General features: G+C 38.7%; 1 protein-coding gene across 6 annotated transcripts in view; it reads right to left on the bottom strand.

The window, feature by feature from the left end:
- The window catches only part of znf423 (zinc finger protein 423), a 376,444-nt gene that overhangs the window by 311,969 nt on the left and 44,739 nt on the right, over window positions 1-19,736 (bottom strand). For 5 of the 6 annotated variants that reach the window (XM_043706939.1, XM_043706936.1, XM_043706935.1 and 2 more), the window contains exon 2: window positions 1,560-1,619. The exons of the other annotated variant lie outside the window; for it this stretch is intronic. Coding sequence is in view for 4 of the 5 variants with exons in the window: in XM_043706936.1 (XP_043562871.1) it covers window positions 1,560-1,619 (60 nt within the window). In the remaining variant the exon portion in view is untranslated. The remainder of the gene's footprint in view (window positions 1-1,559; window positions 1,620-19,736) is intronic. 6 annotated transcript variants of the gene reach the window in all.

Raw genomic sequence — 19,736 nt, forward strand, 5'->3', positions numbered from 1 at the left:
GGTGCAGAGGAGATTTACCAGGATGTTGCCTGGAATGGAGAATAGGTCGTACGATGATAGGTTGAGAGTGCTAGGCCTTTTCTCATTGGAACGGCGAAGGATGAGGGGTGACTTGATAGAGGTTTATAAGATGATCGGAGGAATAGATAGGGTAGACAGTCAGAAACTTTTTCTCTGGGTACAACAGAGTGTTACAAGGGGACATAAATTTAAGGTGAAGGGTGGAAGGTATAGGGGGGATGTCAGGGGTAGGTTCTTTACCCAAAGAGTGGTGGGGGCATGGAATGCGCTGCCTGTGGGAGTGGCAGAGTCAGAATCATTGGTGACCTTTAAAGCGGCAATTGGATAGGTACATGGATGGGTGCTTAAGCTAGGACAAATGTTCGGCACAACATCATTGGCCGAGGGGCTGTTCTGTGCTGTATTGTTCTATGTTCTATGTTTTAAATTTGCTGCCCACATCTCTCTGCACTAAAGTAACCTGTAATCTCTCTCCATTTAAATCATGTTCAGTTTTCTATTCTTCTGTCAAAGCGACAAATTCACATTTTTCCCACATTATTTACAACAAAAATTTTTAAGGTTTGGGTAAAGATTTGTAGCTCGGATGCTGGTTGCCATAATTGCGGGTATGTTTGCCGAGCTGATACGGTACAACAGTGCTTCATAGGAGACTCCAAAGCACTGAAGATGTCAACTAGACAAGGGACGAAACGTCTGCAAATCGAACTACTCAGCTCGGTAAACATACTGACAAATACGGCATATAAAATTTTGTCCAATCATTTAACCTATAATGCCTTGTGTACCACCTGCATGCTCCTTCCAACTTGCTTTTCTACCTTTGCACTGTCACAAATTTGCCTACCATGCAATCACTCCCTTTATTCAAGTCATCAGTATAGACTGTATACAATTGGTTGATACATAGCTTATCACCACAGTCAATAAACCAGGAATTCTAGTCACATATCAGACACATCTCTATTGGCCCATTTGTTGGTATCACTAAAACATTTAAGACTCAATAACATATTACACTTACTCAATAGAATTGGATGTTTAAGGGTGAATATTTGTGAAGGATTTCAATTTTTTTTTAAGTTAAATTTTCAGGACACAGCCTTAATGACCATTCAGGAAAACAAATTATTGCAATGTAACCAACAGAAATTAATTTATAGCATGATTTCTCAGGGATACAATCCAAAAGCTGCACGTTTATGAAACAAATATGAAAGTTCATTGTCATAAAAGTACCTTAATACTACTAAAATTGGAGTCAACATGACTAATTAAAACTTCACAAGCAAAACCTACTTTGAAGCAGTATGAATTTAATCAGGTGAAAATGATACAATCATGCGTCATAATTACCAATTAATGGAGGAAAGCTACATGAAGAATTGAAAAAGACATATGACATTCTTACAAAATATTTGAGGGAAGTTACCACCTTGCACAGCAACATCTTATATCTAATTAGATTCTAAGCCATACGTAATGCCTTAAATTTGTTTTTTCCATTATTCTGCAAAATATTAACGACATGACATTACCTGGGCGTGCGGTTGCTGAGTCCCAATTTAAGTCAAATTCTGAAGATTCACTTTCTTCAACTGGAAAAAAGAAAGAAAGCCAGTTACATGATTATTCATTCCCTGAACATTGTAAGAGTTAACTGACAAGATATGAAATTCAATACCCTCTGATTTGTAAATGTCACTTAATATTATGTACTGTTACAGATATGTCCCCATATCAATAAACCAATTCCACTGTGGAAACACCAATCCAAGAAAACAAACCTCAGTCAACAAGTTAAATGAAAAGATACATGCATTTTTCTGTTACTATTTTTCACGTAGAAAGATCAGTTATTAATAGCTGGACAGCTTAAAAAAAAGTGACAAAATAAGCATGAAAATACATAGGTAGATTTCAGCCCTCCAACAGTACATTATTTTTCTTCAAATAATGATTCCAGATGTACTGTTCCTCATCAAAATTATTATTGTGAGTCACTTCTAGCACTTGGGTGAAAACCAAATTTCAGTGAGCAGATGGCCAATCTCTAGGACAAACTCCCCTGGAGAGACATTGGGCAGAATCCTCCTGGTCCTGCAGGGGCAGCTTGAAGGCAGACTGAAAGAGATTTCACAGAAATTGGCTTCAAGTCAGCAGGCCATCACATTCTAGCCTCCAGGCAGCCTTCCCTGAGTTGGGTCAGCAGCTGCTGAGGCTAACTGTCCAGCAGCAGATGGGCACCCACTGAGATGCAAACTCAGCAGGTGCTTGGAGGCAGTTTGCTGGTGACTGGCCTGCATTTATTGCCTCTCCCCCATTAAGCGAGAGAAGGTGATGATGACTCTCCACAATGAACTGCTGCAGTCCATGTGTTGTCGGCACACCCACTGTAGCACAAGATCCACGATTTTGACCCTGTGATGATGAAAGAATATAGCTAACAGGATAAGTGAAGTGGAACCAGTGGATGTAGCATATTTGGCTATTCAAATGGATTTCAGTAAACAGCCACACAAAAGGTTACTTTTTGATTCTTTCATGTGGTGTGGGCACACTAAAATATCAATCACCCCAAGATTCCACTCCAATGTCTGACTTAGAAGAATGTCACCATACTTTCACAGTCACTGCATCCACCATTTCTGCAGCTCTCTTATTTTGTATAACCCACTAAATTTAGTAGATTTGTTAGCTTTAGGCCCATTAATTTCTGTCACATTTTTTTTACTTACAATTAATTAATTGATTAATTTCTCATTTTCATTAGATTTTTACTTCTCCACGATACTTTGTATCTTTGACTATGACAGAGATAATAGGCAATATTTTGGCTGAGTCAAAGTCTCCCCAAGTTGTAGAGTTAATTTCCAACTTATGCATTTGTTTAATGTCTCTGTTATTTATTTGTTCCCCATTATGACTAATTAACTCATTTTAATTTGCCTTCCATCTTCCTCATCATTTGCTGCTTTCTAAAAACATTTCCAATCCTCAAGCGTAGAATACCTGGCAATATTGTACACTTTTTTCTTTTGCCCTTCTAAATCTCTTCAGTTAGCCATGGAATAATCTTTTTTTCCCTTATAGAGGCTTTACTTCTCAGCATGTATTTAGTGAGAATCAGTAAATCTTTATTTAAACACTTACCATTACCCACAGTCTTATCTTATAATTTCTCAATCTACTTTTGCCAATTCGTTCCTCATGTAAGTGATTTTAAATGTAATAGTCTAGAATCAGAAATACATAGATCACTTTCAAACTCACTCTTCCCCAAGAATTCTTTACCAACAAATTCACTCATCCTCACTTCCATCTTGTCTCTCAAAATAGCAAGCATACTGAAATGTTTACTCCCAACCGTAGTAAACATGCATTCACTTCCATGCATGTATATGACAAACTATGGCTCAGTTGGTGATAGTGTCACCTGCAACTCAGAAGACAGAGTTCAATTCGTGCCAGAACCCGAGCACAAAAACTAAGGTGCAGCACTGAAGTAATGGAGTGTCAGCCAATTAAATATTTTGTTTGACAGGATAAGCTGAAGCTGCATCTGGCCTCTCAAGAGGACATAAAGAATCTGACAACACTATTTTAAACAAGAGTAGAGGGTATCGCTAGCATTCTTACAAATATTTAATTTGTCAATCTGTTTTTGTGTTGCTGCTTATCTGGTCATTATCAAACTTATATTTGTAGGAGTTTGTTGGGCCTAAACTGGCTCCAATATTTACTGCATTACAAAGCTGACAAAACTTCAAAAAAGTGATACAACGGCACTGAAGCACTTTTTAACATTGGATGACCATGGAATAAGCTACATAAATGCAATTGTCTTTTTCTTGATAGTGAACAAACATTAATTCATATTTGTACCATTAATTTGCATGTCCAGTTATGAATAAGTGCCTTTTTGGTACAATTTTCACCTGAATTAATCTAATTAACTGATGCAGCAACATCATCAGTGTCAGAACCTATATTTATTGACTACCCCTCATCACCTTCAAAGTGGGGTGATGAACCCAACTTTCTTGATTACAGCTGAGTAGATTACTCAAGCCAATTCAAGATGACAATTGAGAGTCAACTACATTGTTGTGGGTCTGAAGTCACAAAGTCTAAATCAGATCAAGAAAGCAGACGGTCTTTCCTAATGTGCATTACTGATCTGTTTTATGACAATTAGGCAGTTGTATGGGTCACCATTTGCTGATTTTTTTTTAAAAAGCTGAAAATGTATTAATTTTTTTTAATGTAAATATCCCCAACTGCCACTGTGGGATCTGAGCTCACATTCCACAGCATTAGTCCAGATCTCCAGATTAAAGTTAGTAAATTGATCCCATTATCTGAGATAACTCCATTGTCTCCGGTGACTATCAGAATTTCAGAAGACAAACTAAGCAGCATTTGGTTATTTTTCACATAAATACACAGATGACAAATGTACCTTTGAAGATTTTTAATTACAATGTTTAAGTTACTTTTAGGGGAAAAATACTCTTACAATGTCTTTGCTGTACACTTTGATGAGGCCATGTTTTATGGATTTAGGCCTCTAAGTTACTGAAAAACATTTAACAGAATGATTACAGCATAGAAGGCTCCAATTTGTCCCATTATGTCCATACCAGCTTTCAGCAAGTATAATTTATCTATTACCACACTCCTGTATTTTTTGTTGCAACCCGAATAATTTTCTCTTCAGCAAATTATTCAATTCTCTTTTGAGATCCTTGCTTTGAATCTGCTTCCACCACACTCAGACAGCACATTCCAGATCTCAACTTCTGAGGAAGAATGTTGGACTCTTGTCATCATTGCTTTTGTCCCGCCCAAGTCATCTTAAATTGCTGTCTTCAGGATTTTATTCTTCCGCAAACAAGCAGTTTCTCAAATGTAACATCTAGACTGTATACACTTGGGCACAAATACTAGCAGCTAAATCATCCTCAATTTTTGTGTGGGCAACTACTGTTTTCCTTTCATCATGCAACCACCCTCCAATCACCACATTCACTGCTGAAACTGAAGTTTTAAAGAAATACAGCAATTACAGATAGGAACTTGCATCTAATATGTTTATGGTATTGAATATTATATCACCTATACTTTTCCCACATCTAACTTTACACAAATAGGGTCTAACCAGTTAAACAAAAAATCAGTGACAAAATTTTTGTCCTCTACTCTGGCATCTGAATTCAGAAAGATACAAATTGATGTCTGTCTTGAAATTTCACTGATATAAAGATGAAAAAAAACTTCCATTAACATTTAATTCAGCTATAACTGAGGGTGCTTCTCTCACTGGACACTAAATGAGTTGAAGAGGTAAAACAACCTAAACTCAGAGGCAGAAAGTTAATTAATGGAAGGAAATTGAATTCTGTATACGATATGAAGTTGATACTGAATGCATAGTTCTGGTATTAGAAAAGCCAAATTTTCTCACAACTGAGAATGACATTGTCCAGTTATAGGAAGTTATTATTAAGGTGCAGAGGGTTCAGAAAAGATTTAGGCTGATGTTGCTGGGTCTGGAAGGTTTGACTTCTAAAGAAAGACTGGGATAGTTTTCAGTACAGCGTAGAGGAGTTTGAAAGGCAACCTGTAAGAAGTTTACAAAATAATGAGGGGTAATGATAATGTTAAAGGTTGTTGTCTTTTCCCTAGGATGGGGAATTTCAAAACTAGGGCACACATAATTAGGATGAGGGAAGACAGGAGGGGCAAACATTTTACACAAAGGGTGGCTCACATGTGGAATGAATTGCCAGTGGTGGATGTGGGTACAACGACAATGTTTAAACGACATTTGGATATGTACATGAATAAGACAGGTTCGGAGGTGCAGGCAGGTGGGACTAGTTTCGTTTGGGATGATGTCTGGTATGGACTGGTTGAACCAAATGGTCTGTTTGTGTGCTGTATGACTATTACATTGAATGGAAGGTTCATTCCATTATGAAAGACAAGGTTACAGGTATGTTCAACCACTCTACACATACCAAGAGCTTAATTTCACGATGGCGAAGTAAACAATGTACACTTTGCAACATCAAAAACCAAAATTACCTTTGGCCGATAGCCCCAAACAGTTAGACTGTGAGAACATACGCTATTCGATCCAAATGGCTCCTTTCAAAAGGTTGTCAACAGAAACTTTTCTAAGCCACAGAACATGGATGATTGGTTGCCTTTCAGAATACTCCTTAATTTTACTCGAAGGCCTCAGTATAGCAATAAGCAACAAATGCATTGTTTTAGGTTCCATTATTTTAAACACAACATGAAATTAGCGTCTGATTCTTGCTCTTGGGTAAACATAAACACACTAGAAAAATAGAAGAGTTTACAGATGGCCTGGACAATAATAGCCCCTCAATCAAGAGTTTACCTGTTTATTATCTCATTATTGCATATATTATTATAATGCATTCTAATTACTATATTTTTCTACATTGATAATAGCTGACTTTTTTCCAAAATAACTTTAGTAAAGAGCTCTAGGATATCCTAATGTCATGAGTGATGCTATATAAATCCAAACTTTTCAGGTCTCTATGAGAAGAACCAATGAAAATGCGTTCACCATTACAGTGTAATTTACGAATCTCTACCTCCAAGTTGTCAAACTGGAGAAACAATCCTAATATAAATAAATATGCAATACAATATTCCATCAATACATATTAAACACTGAAGAATAAACAAATGACGATGGTAATCCATTACATACAGGGTGGAAGTTAAGACAGCAAGATAATTTCTTGCTGTAGATGAAGCTGTTATACATGGCCAAAGAAAAGAAATCAGAACACGCGAGAGAAAAATCAGTCACTCCAACCAGCCATAGAGTCACAGAGATGTACAGCATTGGAAATAATCCCTTCAGTCCAACCCGTCCATGCCGACCAGATATCCCAATCCAATCTAGTCCCACTTGCCAGCACTCACCCCATATCCCTCCAAACCCTTCCTATTCATATAACCATTCAGATGCCTCTTAAATGTTGCAACTGTACCAGCCTCCACCACTTCCTCTGGCAGCTCATTCCTTACACGTACCATCCTCTAAGTGAAAAAGTTGCCCAAAGTTTGTGAGAAGATTTGTAGCTTGGGTGCTCGTTGTTGTGGTTCTGTTCGCCAAGCTGGGAATTTGTGTTGCAGACGTTTCGCCCCCTGTCTAGGTGACATCCTCAGTGCTTGGGAGCCTCCTGTGAAGCGCTTCTGTGATCTTTCCTCCGGCATTCGTAGTGGTTTGAATCTGCCGCTTCCGGTTGTCAGTTCCAGCTGTCCGTTGCAGTGGTCGGTATATTGGGTCCAGGTCGATATGCTTATTGATTGAATCTGAATATAGCAACCACTGCAACGGACAGCTGGAACTGACAAGCGGAAGCGGCAGATTCAAACCACTACAAATGCCGGAGGAAAGATCACAGAAGCGCTTCAAAGGAGGCTCCCAAGCACTGTCCTGTACAGCTGCATCATGACCTCCCAACCTCTGTACTCAATACTCTGACCAATAAAGGAAAGCATACCAAACACCTTCTTCACTAACCTATCTACCTGCGACTCCATTTTCAAGGAGCTATGAACCTGCACTCCAAAGTCTCTTTGTTCAGCAACACTCCTGAGGACCTTACCATTAAGTGTAAATCCTGCTCAGATTTGCTTTCCCAAAATGCAGCACCTCACATTTATCTGAATTAAACTCCATCTGCCACTTCAAAGCCCATTGGCCCATCTGATCAAGATCCCATTGTAATTTGAGGTAACCTTCTTCGCTGTCCACTACACCTCCAATTTTGGTGTCATCAGCAAACTTGCTCATTATACCTCTTATGTTCACATCCAAATCATTTGTATAAATGATGAAAAGTAGTGGACCCAGTACCAATCTTTGTGGCACGCCACTGGTCACAGGCCTCCAGTCTGAAAAACAACCCTCCTCCACCACCCTCTGTCTTCTACCTTTGAGCCAGTTCTGTATCCAAATGGCGAGTTCTCCCTGTATTCCATGAGATCTAATCTTACTCACCAGTCTCCATGGGAAACCTTGTCGAATGCCTTAATGGAGTCCATATAGATCACATCTATCGCTCTGCCCTCATCAATCCTCTTTGAAACTTCTTCAAAAAAACTCAATCAAGTTTGTGAGACATGATTTCCCATGCATAAAGCCATGTTCACCATATCTAATCAGTCCTTGCCTTTCCAAATACATGTACATCCTGTCCCTCAGGATTCCATCCAACAACTTGCTCACCACCGACGTCAGGCTCACTGCTCCATAGTTTCCTGGCTTGTTGCCACCTTCCTTAAATAATAGCACTATGTGAGCCAACCTCCAGTCTTCCAGTACCTCACCTGCAACTACTGATGATACAATATCTCAGCAAGGGTCACAGCAGTCACTTCCCTAGCTTCTCAGAGTTCTTGGGTACACCTGATCAGGTCCTGGGGATTTATTCACTTTTATGCGTTTCAAGACATCCAGCATTTCCTCCTCTGTAATATGGACATTTTTCAAAATGTCACCATCTATTTCCCTACATTCTATATCTTCCATGTCCTTTTCCACAGTAAACACTGGTGCAAGATACTCATTTAGCATCTCCCCCATCTCCTGCGGCTCCACACAAAGTCGCCTTGCTGATCTTTGAGGGGTCCTATTCTCTCCCTAGTTATCCTTTTGTCCTTAATGTATTTGTAAAAACCCTTTGGATTCTCCTTAATTCTGTTTGCCAAAGCTATCTCAAGTCCCCTTTTTGCCCTCCTGATTCCGTCTTAATTACACTCCTACTGCCTTTATACTCTAAGGATTCACTTGATCTATCCTGTCTACACCTGACATATGCTTCCTTCCTTTTCTTAACCAAAACCTCAATTTCTCTCATCATCCAGCATTCCCTATATCTACCAGCCTTTCCTTTCACCCAAACAGGAATATGCTTTCTCTGGATTCTTGTTATCTCATATCTGAAGGCTTCCCATTTTCCAGTCGTCCCTTTACCTGCAAACATCTGCTCCCAATCAGCTTTTGAAAGTTCTTGCCTAATATCATCAAAATTGGCCTTCCTCCAATTTAGAACTTCAACTTTTAGACCTGGTCTATCATTTTCCATCACCATTTTAAATCTAATAGAATTATGGTCACTGGCCCCAAAGTGCTCCCCTCTTACACCTCAGTCACCTGCCCTGCCTTATTACCCAAGTTTTGCACCTTCTCTCGTAGGCACATCCACATACTGAATCAGAAAATTTTCTTGTACACACTTAACAAATTCCTCTCCATCTAAACCCTTAACCCTATGACAGTCCCAGTGTAGGTTTGGAAAGTTAAAATCCCCTACCATAACCACCCTATTATTCTTACAGATAACTGACATCTCTTTAGAAATTTGTTTCTCAATTTCCCTCTGACTATTAGGGAGTCTATAATACAGTCCCAATAAGGTGATCATCCCTTTCTTATTTCTCAGTTCCACCCAAATAACTTCCCTGGATATTTTTTCCAGGAATATCCTCCCTCAGTCCAGCTGTAAAGCTGTCCCCTATCAAAAACGCCATTCCCCTCCTCTCTTGCCTCCCCTTGTGTCCTTCCTGTAACATTTGTATCTGGAACATTAAGCTGCCAGTCCTGTCCATCCCTGACCCACACTTCTGTAATTGCTATGATATCCCTGTCCCATTTTTGTAACCATGCCATATAAATCAAATGATTATTAGGTCATTAGCTATGCACTTGACATTTGAGCTCTTGAAAATTTGTTTATTTTTCTTCCATTTCCTTCTTTCAATTTCTGCTGCCACAACTTATCTGCTTTGATCATTGCATTACTCATTTATTTAGTCAGCAACTACTCTTCTTCAACATTAATCTTGAAGTTTCTTTTGTATATTGCTAATGGAGATATGTTCCCTCTGAATGATCTCACCACAACCCTCTTACATGCAGAAGTTGAGAATAACAGAAATTTCTTTATGAATGAAGCTATTAGAATATTTTGCTATAGGGAATGGCTGTGGCAATTCACAAATTCTTCTAAGGAAAGTCTGGACAAATATTTAAAGAGATGGAGGAGGGACGTGAGTGTCAAGTGTTAGCCGTAGATTGCTCGAACTGAAGGTTGTCATAGCCTTACCAGATCATCGGGCTGCTCTCTCACTGGAGAAAAATGATTGGTGGTGGCTTAACCAAAGAGCCACCATGCCTCAGGCAAGGGGACAGGTTGAGGAGGAAAGTCCTTCATAGTTACCAATTCATCAAAGTAAGTCTGCGCTATTGGCATTACGCTGCATTGCAAACAAGATGTTCTGCCAACTGAGCTACTGACCCCATTCTAACTGAGCAAGCACAATAGCATTGATGGGAACCCTTTTATCTACGAACACTCAAAGATTTTATGCTACCATCCTACTATTTTCTTTTCTGCATTTATTTGCTGTAAAAATTGCTATAAATTTCCAAATTGTCCATCATCTAAAAATGTTCCACCCTAATCTACTGTGGTTGGTATGACTCAATCTGGCCATTAATACATCTATGGGACACTGTAATGGAATATTTTACTATTAATTTTTATCTGTTCCTCAAGATTCCCCCACCTTCCCCCAATGCTATGACAGATTTCACAAGACTTTCATTTTTTTTCTCCGTTTAGTGGCTGAAAATTCTAGACCTTGTCAGACACCAAACAAATGCTCTCCAATTAAACATAACAAATTTTCTTTCATTCAACACTATCAGTATCTTGCAATTTACCTAATAGCTACCACCCTTCGTGGCTCCATTTTCTACCATCAATAACATTCCTGACGTCCACATCTTCAGATCTCAACTGAAAAATCAAACTTCACTTCTATTGCTCCAATTGCTTCCCAACAACTGATTTGTTTTCAAAAAAAAATCCTTATTAGAAAAATTGAATTCTAAGACATCATTGTTGCTCTAATGCGGAGGAATACTTTTTGAACAAATTTTTTACCATTGTATGACAATGCTTAAGTCGGATAGACATTGTACATTGATCCTTTGTCACTATCTCCCATCCTTGTGTTTATTATAAGGATTTATTTGTTCACTGTTCCACTGAAGTTCTCCCCACTTCCTTGCAGTACAATATTGATACTCTTGTTCTTCTCTTCACACATGCCATTTCAGAATGACTCAATTCATTCCCATGACTCCAAAATGATGGGCTGCCTCACAGCACCCTCTCTTCACCCCAGTTTCCTTCCCTCCCCCTACAAATGCAATGGATTTTAAAAATTTAAAACCAAAGCTTGAAATTACCTAAGATCATTTCAGTTGCCTTGTCTGTATTCCAGTCTCAGCAAATTCTAAGCCTGTTCTTTCTTACCTTTGTGAATAAAAAGCTAGAATATGAACAATTCCAGTGGAGGGAGCTCTTTCACAAAGATGGGGGTTCTACAGACAAAAACAATTATGCAGCCTTTGAAACAATTACAGCCCCAAATATTTTTAAAATATTACACCTTCTACCTTAAGCTAAAAGAAACTATGGTGAGAGTCATGGCTGTGATAGCACTTCATCAACAATACCTATATTAAAAAAAACAGGAAAATTCGGAATGGAAGAAAAGGACCAATATTGATAAAATACAGCACTAAAGAGGGATTTTGGTATGAGAATCACACAGTGAAAGCACAATGGTTAAAATGAATGACTAAGAATGTAAGATCTTATAGTTTGGTACAGACCTCTCAATAATAATGGTACATAGAGAGTACAAGTGGATTTATCGATTTTGAGATAAGTTATCACACTATAAATATAGTTGCAAAGGAAATTTTCAGAGATCGACAATAGTTCAAACAGTAAAGACAATGCATTCTCAGACAATATTTGAGACACTTTTCTGGAACAGTAGATTTGAGAGCTGACAACAGGTCAAATTATAATCAGTGAGGAATGAGTTCTTTCAAGTTTGAACAGAAATGTGTGCATGGGTGGGGGAAGGAAAGGTTTGCCTGTAGATCTCCAGAAAATACTGATAAGCTTCAGCACTCCTGTGACTTGGGCAGAAATTACTTGGAAATCAAGAACTGAATTAGTGGGAACATTCTGAAAAATCCAAATTAGAGTTTCAGCGTTTCACATATGTAATTGTGCCTTGGATCAAGAAATAGAGATTGCGCAGCCAAATTTACAGGTGGCATCAAATTGGAAACATAGTAAGTTGTGTTGATGTGAGCAAAATTTGAAGGGTGTTAAAAGATTAACTGAGTGAACAAAAGTATGATAAATTTCAACATGGAAAAAGATGGAGATAATTCTCTTTGGATCTCAATGACTGATTAAAATATTAACCTCACAATTTCACCTCTTCTCATCAAAGACAATGAGCTGTGGAGCAGCAAATATATTTGCATGTCCACACCCAAACACACACACACACACACACACACAGGTTACAAATGTTAGTGCACAAATACAAAAGGTAATCAAAAAGAATGCCAGTGTTGTTTACATGGCTAATGTTTCAATTGTACAGAATTTTGCTCAAGTCATAATTAGAGTAGGTGCTCAGGTTTGGTATCAGAAGGTTATACTGTTCTCTTAATGGAGGATTACATTTGAGGCTACATTGCATAAACTTATATTTGTATCACTTTGAATTTTGGAAATTGAGGGGTAAACTAATTGAGATGTTGAAAATGAAAAGGATTCCATTGTACAGGTACAGAGAAAAATATTTATTCTGATGGGCAATTCCAAAATAAAAATTAAGAAGTGGTGGAAATCTGCCACTCTACTCCAAAAGACTGCAGACAGGACCATTTAAAAATTGTAAAGACTTAAAACATTGACTTCTGATTGGTAAGAGTATCAGGAACAAAAACAAGTATTTGTGCAGACTACTACTTCCATGGTTAATTTTCACTCTCCCTGGATAACACAAGTGTTGCAAGCAGCCTGATGGTCATTTCAGTTGTGGATCAGCAGGGGACCCTACGCAGCAATGAATTTGTCAGTGTTCCATCTATTAAAGATAAACCTATTGTAACAAAGTGCAACATAAAACTTAAACATAGGAAAAATGTAATGGTCTTGAAAAAAGTAGAATACATACAAAGCCATAGTTAATGATTCATTTCACTCCAAGTGAACTGTACAAATTCATGCATCATTTTCTACTTGCATAGGAAAAGGTTATTAACAGCCCACATGGAAATAATTTTAACATTTCTACAGAGTTTAGCAAAGCACCTTTCTCATCGCACAAGTTCTGAAAGGCTGATGGTCCACAAACCCATGTGCAGAAACTACAAAATGCCATACTGCATTGACTAATTTTCCTGACAGCTTCAATAGGTTTTCAATACAGTTCAATTACTGTGATAGCTACCTCATGCAACTGCGTAATTCTATTAATAAAATCACAACTAATGGATAAGAAAAAGTACTTGGAATGATGTTTTAACAAGTAACATTGCAAATTTTTGAAACAGTAATATCAATTCTAAACAGTACTATGACCAATATCAGATTCTGCCCTAAAATCTTAAAGCATTATTAAACAATGGGCAGCTAAACATCCAGAGATAGACCATGGCTCATTCAGCACAACCAACTATCAATGTCCAAATATTCACAGGATTATTTTTGTTGGCCTGAAGTTTTCAATATTAAAGCTTACTGAAGAGAAGACTCTCCAGCATTAACTGAAGGAGTTTAAACATTCAGCAAAAACAACCCTTTGACTCATTTCATACATTGTCCAAAAAAATCTAGATCTTATTGCAAAGCGAAGCAATCGTACATCCAATGAAAAGTATGGTGCAGATAAATAAGCACAAATGAGAACAAAGCCATTCTTACAATGATGCTTTGTAAAGCCAGCCACAGGACAAAGAAATAATGAAATGCAAAGCAGTTTTGAATTTTTTCTCATGAAAAAGAACACAACGGGAACCAGCACAAACTTAGAAGAATCAATCTGATAAAAGAAGCTGACTTCGTATAATTGAATTTTGCAAACAGAATGATTCAAACACTGTCTGTACCTTCACTATATTATCAGGAAATGTAGATGCAACTTTTTTAAAAAACGGACAAGCATGGCAGTGTAACAGTTCAGATAATATCAAGCCAATTTCCAACATACAGAAGTTTGGAAATTTGGGTCTCAGACAAACCAAATTAACAAAATAAAACTTGAAACACAAAAGTACCCTGAAGGTCCACATCATGATCGATTTAATGCACACTTGAGCCAAGCATACTGCAGTGATAACTATATTGAACATCCAAAATGAGAAAATGACCTCTCTTTTTGCTGTATTAAATTTAAACAAAATTCAGGTGGTGTACACCTTTTAAATCAGACGAGGCTGAAAAATCTCTAAATAGCACGAGCTCAGAAAACAAACGAGATGCTGCTAATTGTTAAATGTTAGTCATTAAACAAAACTTAACTCTGACACCACCAGTTCACACACAAAAATGATGAGGATGTAACCAATCGAGATAATTCGGTATCCACACAGCAAACAGAAGGGTAAAGAACTTTGTAATAGTAAAAAATAAGAGTAAAATCTTATTTCTAATTGTAAGCCATAAATAATTTAAAAAGTTTAAAAATCAAAATGTCAAATCCTAAAACGTCCTGAAAAATTATAAGCTGGTGACCGAAAACAAAACAAGTTGACCTCAAAGCTTTCCTTCTTTATAGAATATTAAGCAAACTATTTTGAATTTTTTTTCTGTAAGCATTTTGGGCAAAGTGCATTTAGTGATCCAAATGCAATCCCCACAAAGCAGTATTTACAAGTTATCTCTTACGTAAGTTTCTTTCTGGTTGTTACTTCAATTGTACAAGATGTTCATGATTTCCATTGTTTTTATTTCCCAAGTTGCATATATTTGTTCAGTCTCTATCTGAAATGACTTCCGGGTCCAGTGAGCTGCTAATCTATACAATTTCCAATGCAGCCACATGCCCACAGCCATCAAGACAGCCAGTGCTACACGCTACTATGGTTGATGCACAAAACTGAAGGCCACCTTGTCAGATGGATGGGCAAAGACACCTGAACATGACAGCATTATAAAGTTATTTATAACACTCCCATTAATTAATCAGAATCTAGAACCAATGATCCAGGTCATTTTCATGCCCCTCAGTGCTCTGAAAAATGAGCACAGAAACAAACAGTCTAATAGTGGCAACTACCCCAACAAAGATGGCTAATATTTGTGAATTAGAGACCAAACCACATTTTCAACAAAAATATACCTGAGTTTTCCTTTAATCCAAAGAATTCACATATGTTTGTGTAAAATGCAATGATTTTAAAGATATCTCTGGATATTTACTTAATCTGGCTTCCTTACACTGCAAAGTACAGGACCTTGTCCAAGCCATTTCCCAAAGATTTATCAACACTCATCGCATACCCAAATGCATTTAAAGAAACATATATACACAAAGAAAGAAAAGATGTTGCAAATCATAATGATTCATTTAAAAGATGGTAACTATTCTTCAGTAGCCGACTCCCTTGGTGAGTGAGAGTTTTCACAGGCATATATGGCCAATACAAGATTTTCAAAGCAGCCTTCCTTTTGTAAAAATTACCCAGTGCTGGACTTGGGTATGTTTGAAGCAGAAACTGCTTCCTTAATTGGTGTCCATAAGATCTGAACTCGAGCTAATTTCAAAACAGGCAACAGTACTTGAACAAAATCTGCAACCTAAGAAGCTTAATAACAGTACTGCTCATTTCATTGGTTTAGATGTGCTTCCCCATCTGATAAAAAGCATACATGTTTTCGTAGGCAAGGATAATAAGCCAATCAATGAAAGCATAGACATTTAACTCAAGGTCAAATTCCAACAGAGAAAGAGCACTTTCGAGTGGCTGAGGGGGGAACAAGTGATATATTGTGAAGTATTTCTTCATACTGACAACTTAAAGTTCCATCCAGGTATTTCCTGAGTTAGTTTTCTCAGGATAATAGAACAATTAATATTTATGAAAAAGTTAAGACTCTGACCTTTATTATCTAATGGCCTCTTAGAAAGTGCAAATGGGGACATATCTGTGAATAAGACAGGCAATGGAGAACTTTCCCGTGATGCTGCTGCCAATTGAGCCACTTGTTGACATGCAACATACATTTCCAAATAAAGAATGGCCACTGCAGTAATGTACTCAAGGGTTGCTAGCAACATAAAGTCAAGTCACAACATGAGCAACATTTAAGGAATCGAGGATGAAAACTGAAGAGACCGAGAAGTAGTGAGACTATCATCAGCTCATCCAAAGTTCTAAATGAACTAAGTCTCCAAGATTCCATGAACTGCTGAAACACTATCGCAACCCTCTGTCTTATGTTTTCATCCAAAATCCTAGGTCAGGTGTCAAATAGGTTGATTGAAACTTTGTGATCAAAGCAGGAAACTAAGATCAAGATGAAGAAAATTAAGAAAAATCAGCTTCACATGCTTGACCGAAAGACAAAACAAATACTGACTGAATATCCTGCAGTCAGATTCCCAAACTGTTCCCTCGGCCCATCTAATTCAACTGTCTTAGTTAATAGGTGTTGATCCATCTTAAAAACAAAGAACGGGGGGATCTAAGATGGCGGCGATCTGAGAAGATCACACTGCAGAGCTTCACATCACAGCAGGAGCAGGACGGTCCTTTAACCCACCCAATCCAGGTCATCAGGATTTCTTGGGGTGTTGGAAAGATTGTGGAGCCCCAAGAAACATTTAAAAATTGATTTATCTGTATTTTCAGCTGTCCAGAAATGCCTAAAAAGGGAGGAGCATCTGAGGCCGGGCCTGCAGCTTAGCCTGCAGCAGCCTCAGAGCAGATTACTCTCCAGGACCTGGTGAATCAGCTCTCGAAATCTCGCGAGATGTTGGGGAAACAGATTGAAGATAAGCTGGCTCCAGTCTCTCACATGCTGCATAAGCATGAGCAGCAGCTGGGAGACCTGGAGAAGAGGACGGATGAGGTGGAGCACAAGGTCACAGTGGTGGAAGCTGAGGCCAGCTCATTCAAGGAAGAGATCCAAGCCCTGAAGACACAGGTTCATAATTTGCGTGACCAAGTGGATGATCTTGAAAACAGGGGCAGGAGAAAAAACATTCGGATCATCGGTCTGCCCAAGGGTATGGAAGGTGAGCGGCCTGCGGAATTTGTTGAAGATTGGTTTCCGAAATTCGTTGATTTGGAGACTGGCATGAGAGGATTGAAGATAGAGAGGGCTCACCGGTTCACAGCATGGAGGTCGGGTCTGGGTCAACGCCCTCGTCCTTTCCTGGTGCGGTTCCATCATTACCGGGATAAGGAGTCATGAAGGCTTCCAGACGCCAGGGGAAGGATCCAAAGGCCCTAATTTACGAGGGGTCTAAGATCATGTTTTTTCAGGACTTTTTAGTGGCGGTGATCCAGAAACGAAAATCGTATGATGGTGTCAAGAGAAGATTGAAGGAGCTTGGGATTCAGTACTCCCTGAGATATCCGGCAGTGCTTCGGATCACCATAGATGGATCCATGCATCTCTTTGACACATCGGAGAAGGCAAGAGACTTTGTGGACAAACTAACCTAAGTTAAACAATTGTAGTATGTATAAATATCGTTGCTTGGGTATGCTTTTATCATTCTGTAAAAGAAATGGAGGAAATCCGGTTGGAGCTTTGTTTTTCCCCTTTTTTTTAACCTCTATTGATAATAATTTGGTTCAAACTATGTCTGGCGGTGGTTAAGATGTACATTTTAAATTTCTAAGTTAGGACATACCAAAGGATGGGTGGGGTATATATTCCCCCCTTTTTTAATACAAGAATTTTTTTTTATTCATATTGATATTCTATGGGGTGTTTATTCTTTTTAGCTTGTGCTTGCGATGCGGCTCTAGCTGGGAGAAGTGAAGGTGGTTGAGATGGTTAGATGCCTATTTATTGGCAGTTCGGGACGGGTAGTTGCCCCCTCCGGGCAGGGGGTGAGTTCCCCTAATCAGCGCTATTAGCGCTTTATATGTTGGTTTGTTTTCTGGTTTTTGTTGTTTTTTATTTTTAATAATTTTGTATGTTTGTTAAATGTAGTGGTTTTAGTTTATGTAGTTTTTATATTTGGTGGATCATGCTACACGAAGGCTCAGCAATTTGTGATTCAGGTTCCTCCTCTCTGGAATTTAAATGTAATTGCAGAAGATTATGGCTTATGATTTGATTAAATGGTGTACCTGGAATATCAAGGGAAGTCACTCACCAATTAAGAGGAAAAAGGTACTCGAGTCTTAGAAAGGAGAAGGTGGATATTGCTTTGTTACAGGAGACACATTTGGATGACAAGGAGCATCTGAAATTACAGCAGAATGGCTTTGACCGAGTTTATTTTTCATCATTTAATACCAGAAGTCGGGGAGTGCTATATTGGTTAGGAAAAATCTCTCATTTAAATTGTTGGAATGTGTTAAAGACACATATGGGAGGTTTGTAATTCTTAAAGCCTTGATAAATGGGGAAAGAATATGGCATTTTAAATGTTTATTGTCCCCCAGCTCATCCTCTTAAATTCTTGGTAGATGCTTTTTATAAAATGGTAAGTCTCAAGTCTCGGCACATCATTATAGGGAGAGATTTTAACTGCCTCATGGACGCCACAGTAGACAGGTTGCCCAAAGGTCCCGCGATACCCTCTGCACAAACTAAACAGTTATTGGGTTTGTGTGGGGAATTAGGATTGGTGGACGTCTGGAGGTGTCTCCACCCTACAGGTAGGGATTTCACATTTTTCTCCAATCCGCACAGATGTCACACGAGGATTGATTTTTTTCTGACCCCTGCAGTAACCCTGGATCTGGTAGCATCCTGTACGATTGGTAATATTGCCATCTCTGATCATGCTCCAGTGTACCTCATGGTTAAAATTAAGGATGTTACAGTGGATTCAAGGTACTGGCGAATGAACCCCTTGATCCTCATGAACAGCAAGTTTGTGGAGTATTTCTCTAGGGAATTTCGGGCATTCCCAGACATCAACATAAGCTCGATTGATAGCTCATCTGTTCTCTGGGAAACTGCCAAAGCTTATGCCAGAGGGTTAGTTATTTCATATTCCACAAGTAGGAAGTGGCAGAAGGGTGAGCAGCAACGTCTCCTTGAAGCACGGTTGAAAGCAGCCGAGAAGGCCTATTTTGACAGACCCTCGTTGGTCAAACTACAGAGGATTACGGCACTGCAGTCTGCACTAAATTCCGTGCTCACGCAGACGACAAAGGAGTTGGCTTTTGCAAAGCAAAGGTTATACGAGCATGGTGTCAAGTCAGGCAAATACTTAGCCTACCTTACCAGAAAGAGAAGTGCCCCACAAACCATTACAGCGATTAGGGAAGGGTCTGGGAACCTAACATGTGATTCTATAAAGATTAATGTGGCGTTTCAGAGATTCTATTCTAAGTTATATCAGTCTGAGAATTGTGAGGAGGGGAAGGCCAAAATGGAATCCTTTTTTAGAGATCTGAAGCTCCCGGGTGTGACGCCCATTATCAGAGCAAGAAATGCAGGAAGCTGTGAGACAGCTTCAGAGTGGAAAGGCGCCCAGTCCTGATGGACTTCCCAGTGAATTCTATAAGGAATTTAGAAGTATACTGTCAGGCCCGATGCTGAATATGTTTAATGATTCATACAGTCATGTTTGTCTCCCAC

The sequence above is a fragment of the Chiloscyllium plagiosum genome, chromosome 17 (genome assembly GCF_004010195.1).
Source record: "Chiloscyllium plagiosum isolate BGI_BamShark_2017 chromosome 17, ASM401019v2, whole genome shotgun sequence".
NCBI classification, from domain to species: domain Eukaryota; kingdom Metazoa; phylum Chordata; class Chondrichthyes; order Orectolobiformes; family Hemiscylliidae; genus Chiloscyllium; species Chiloscyllium plagiosum.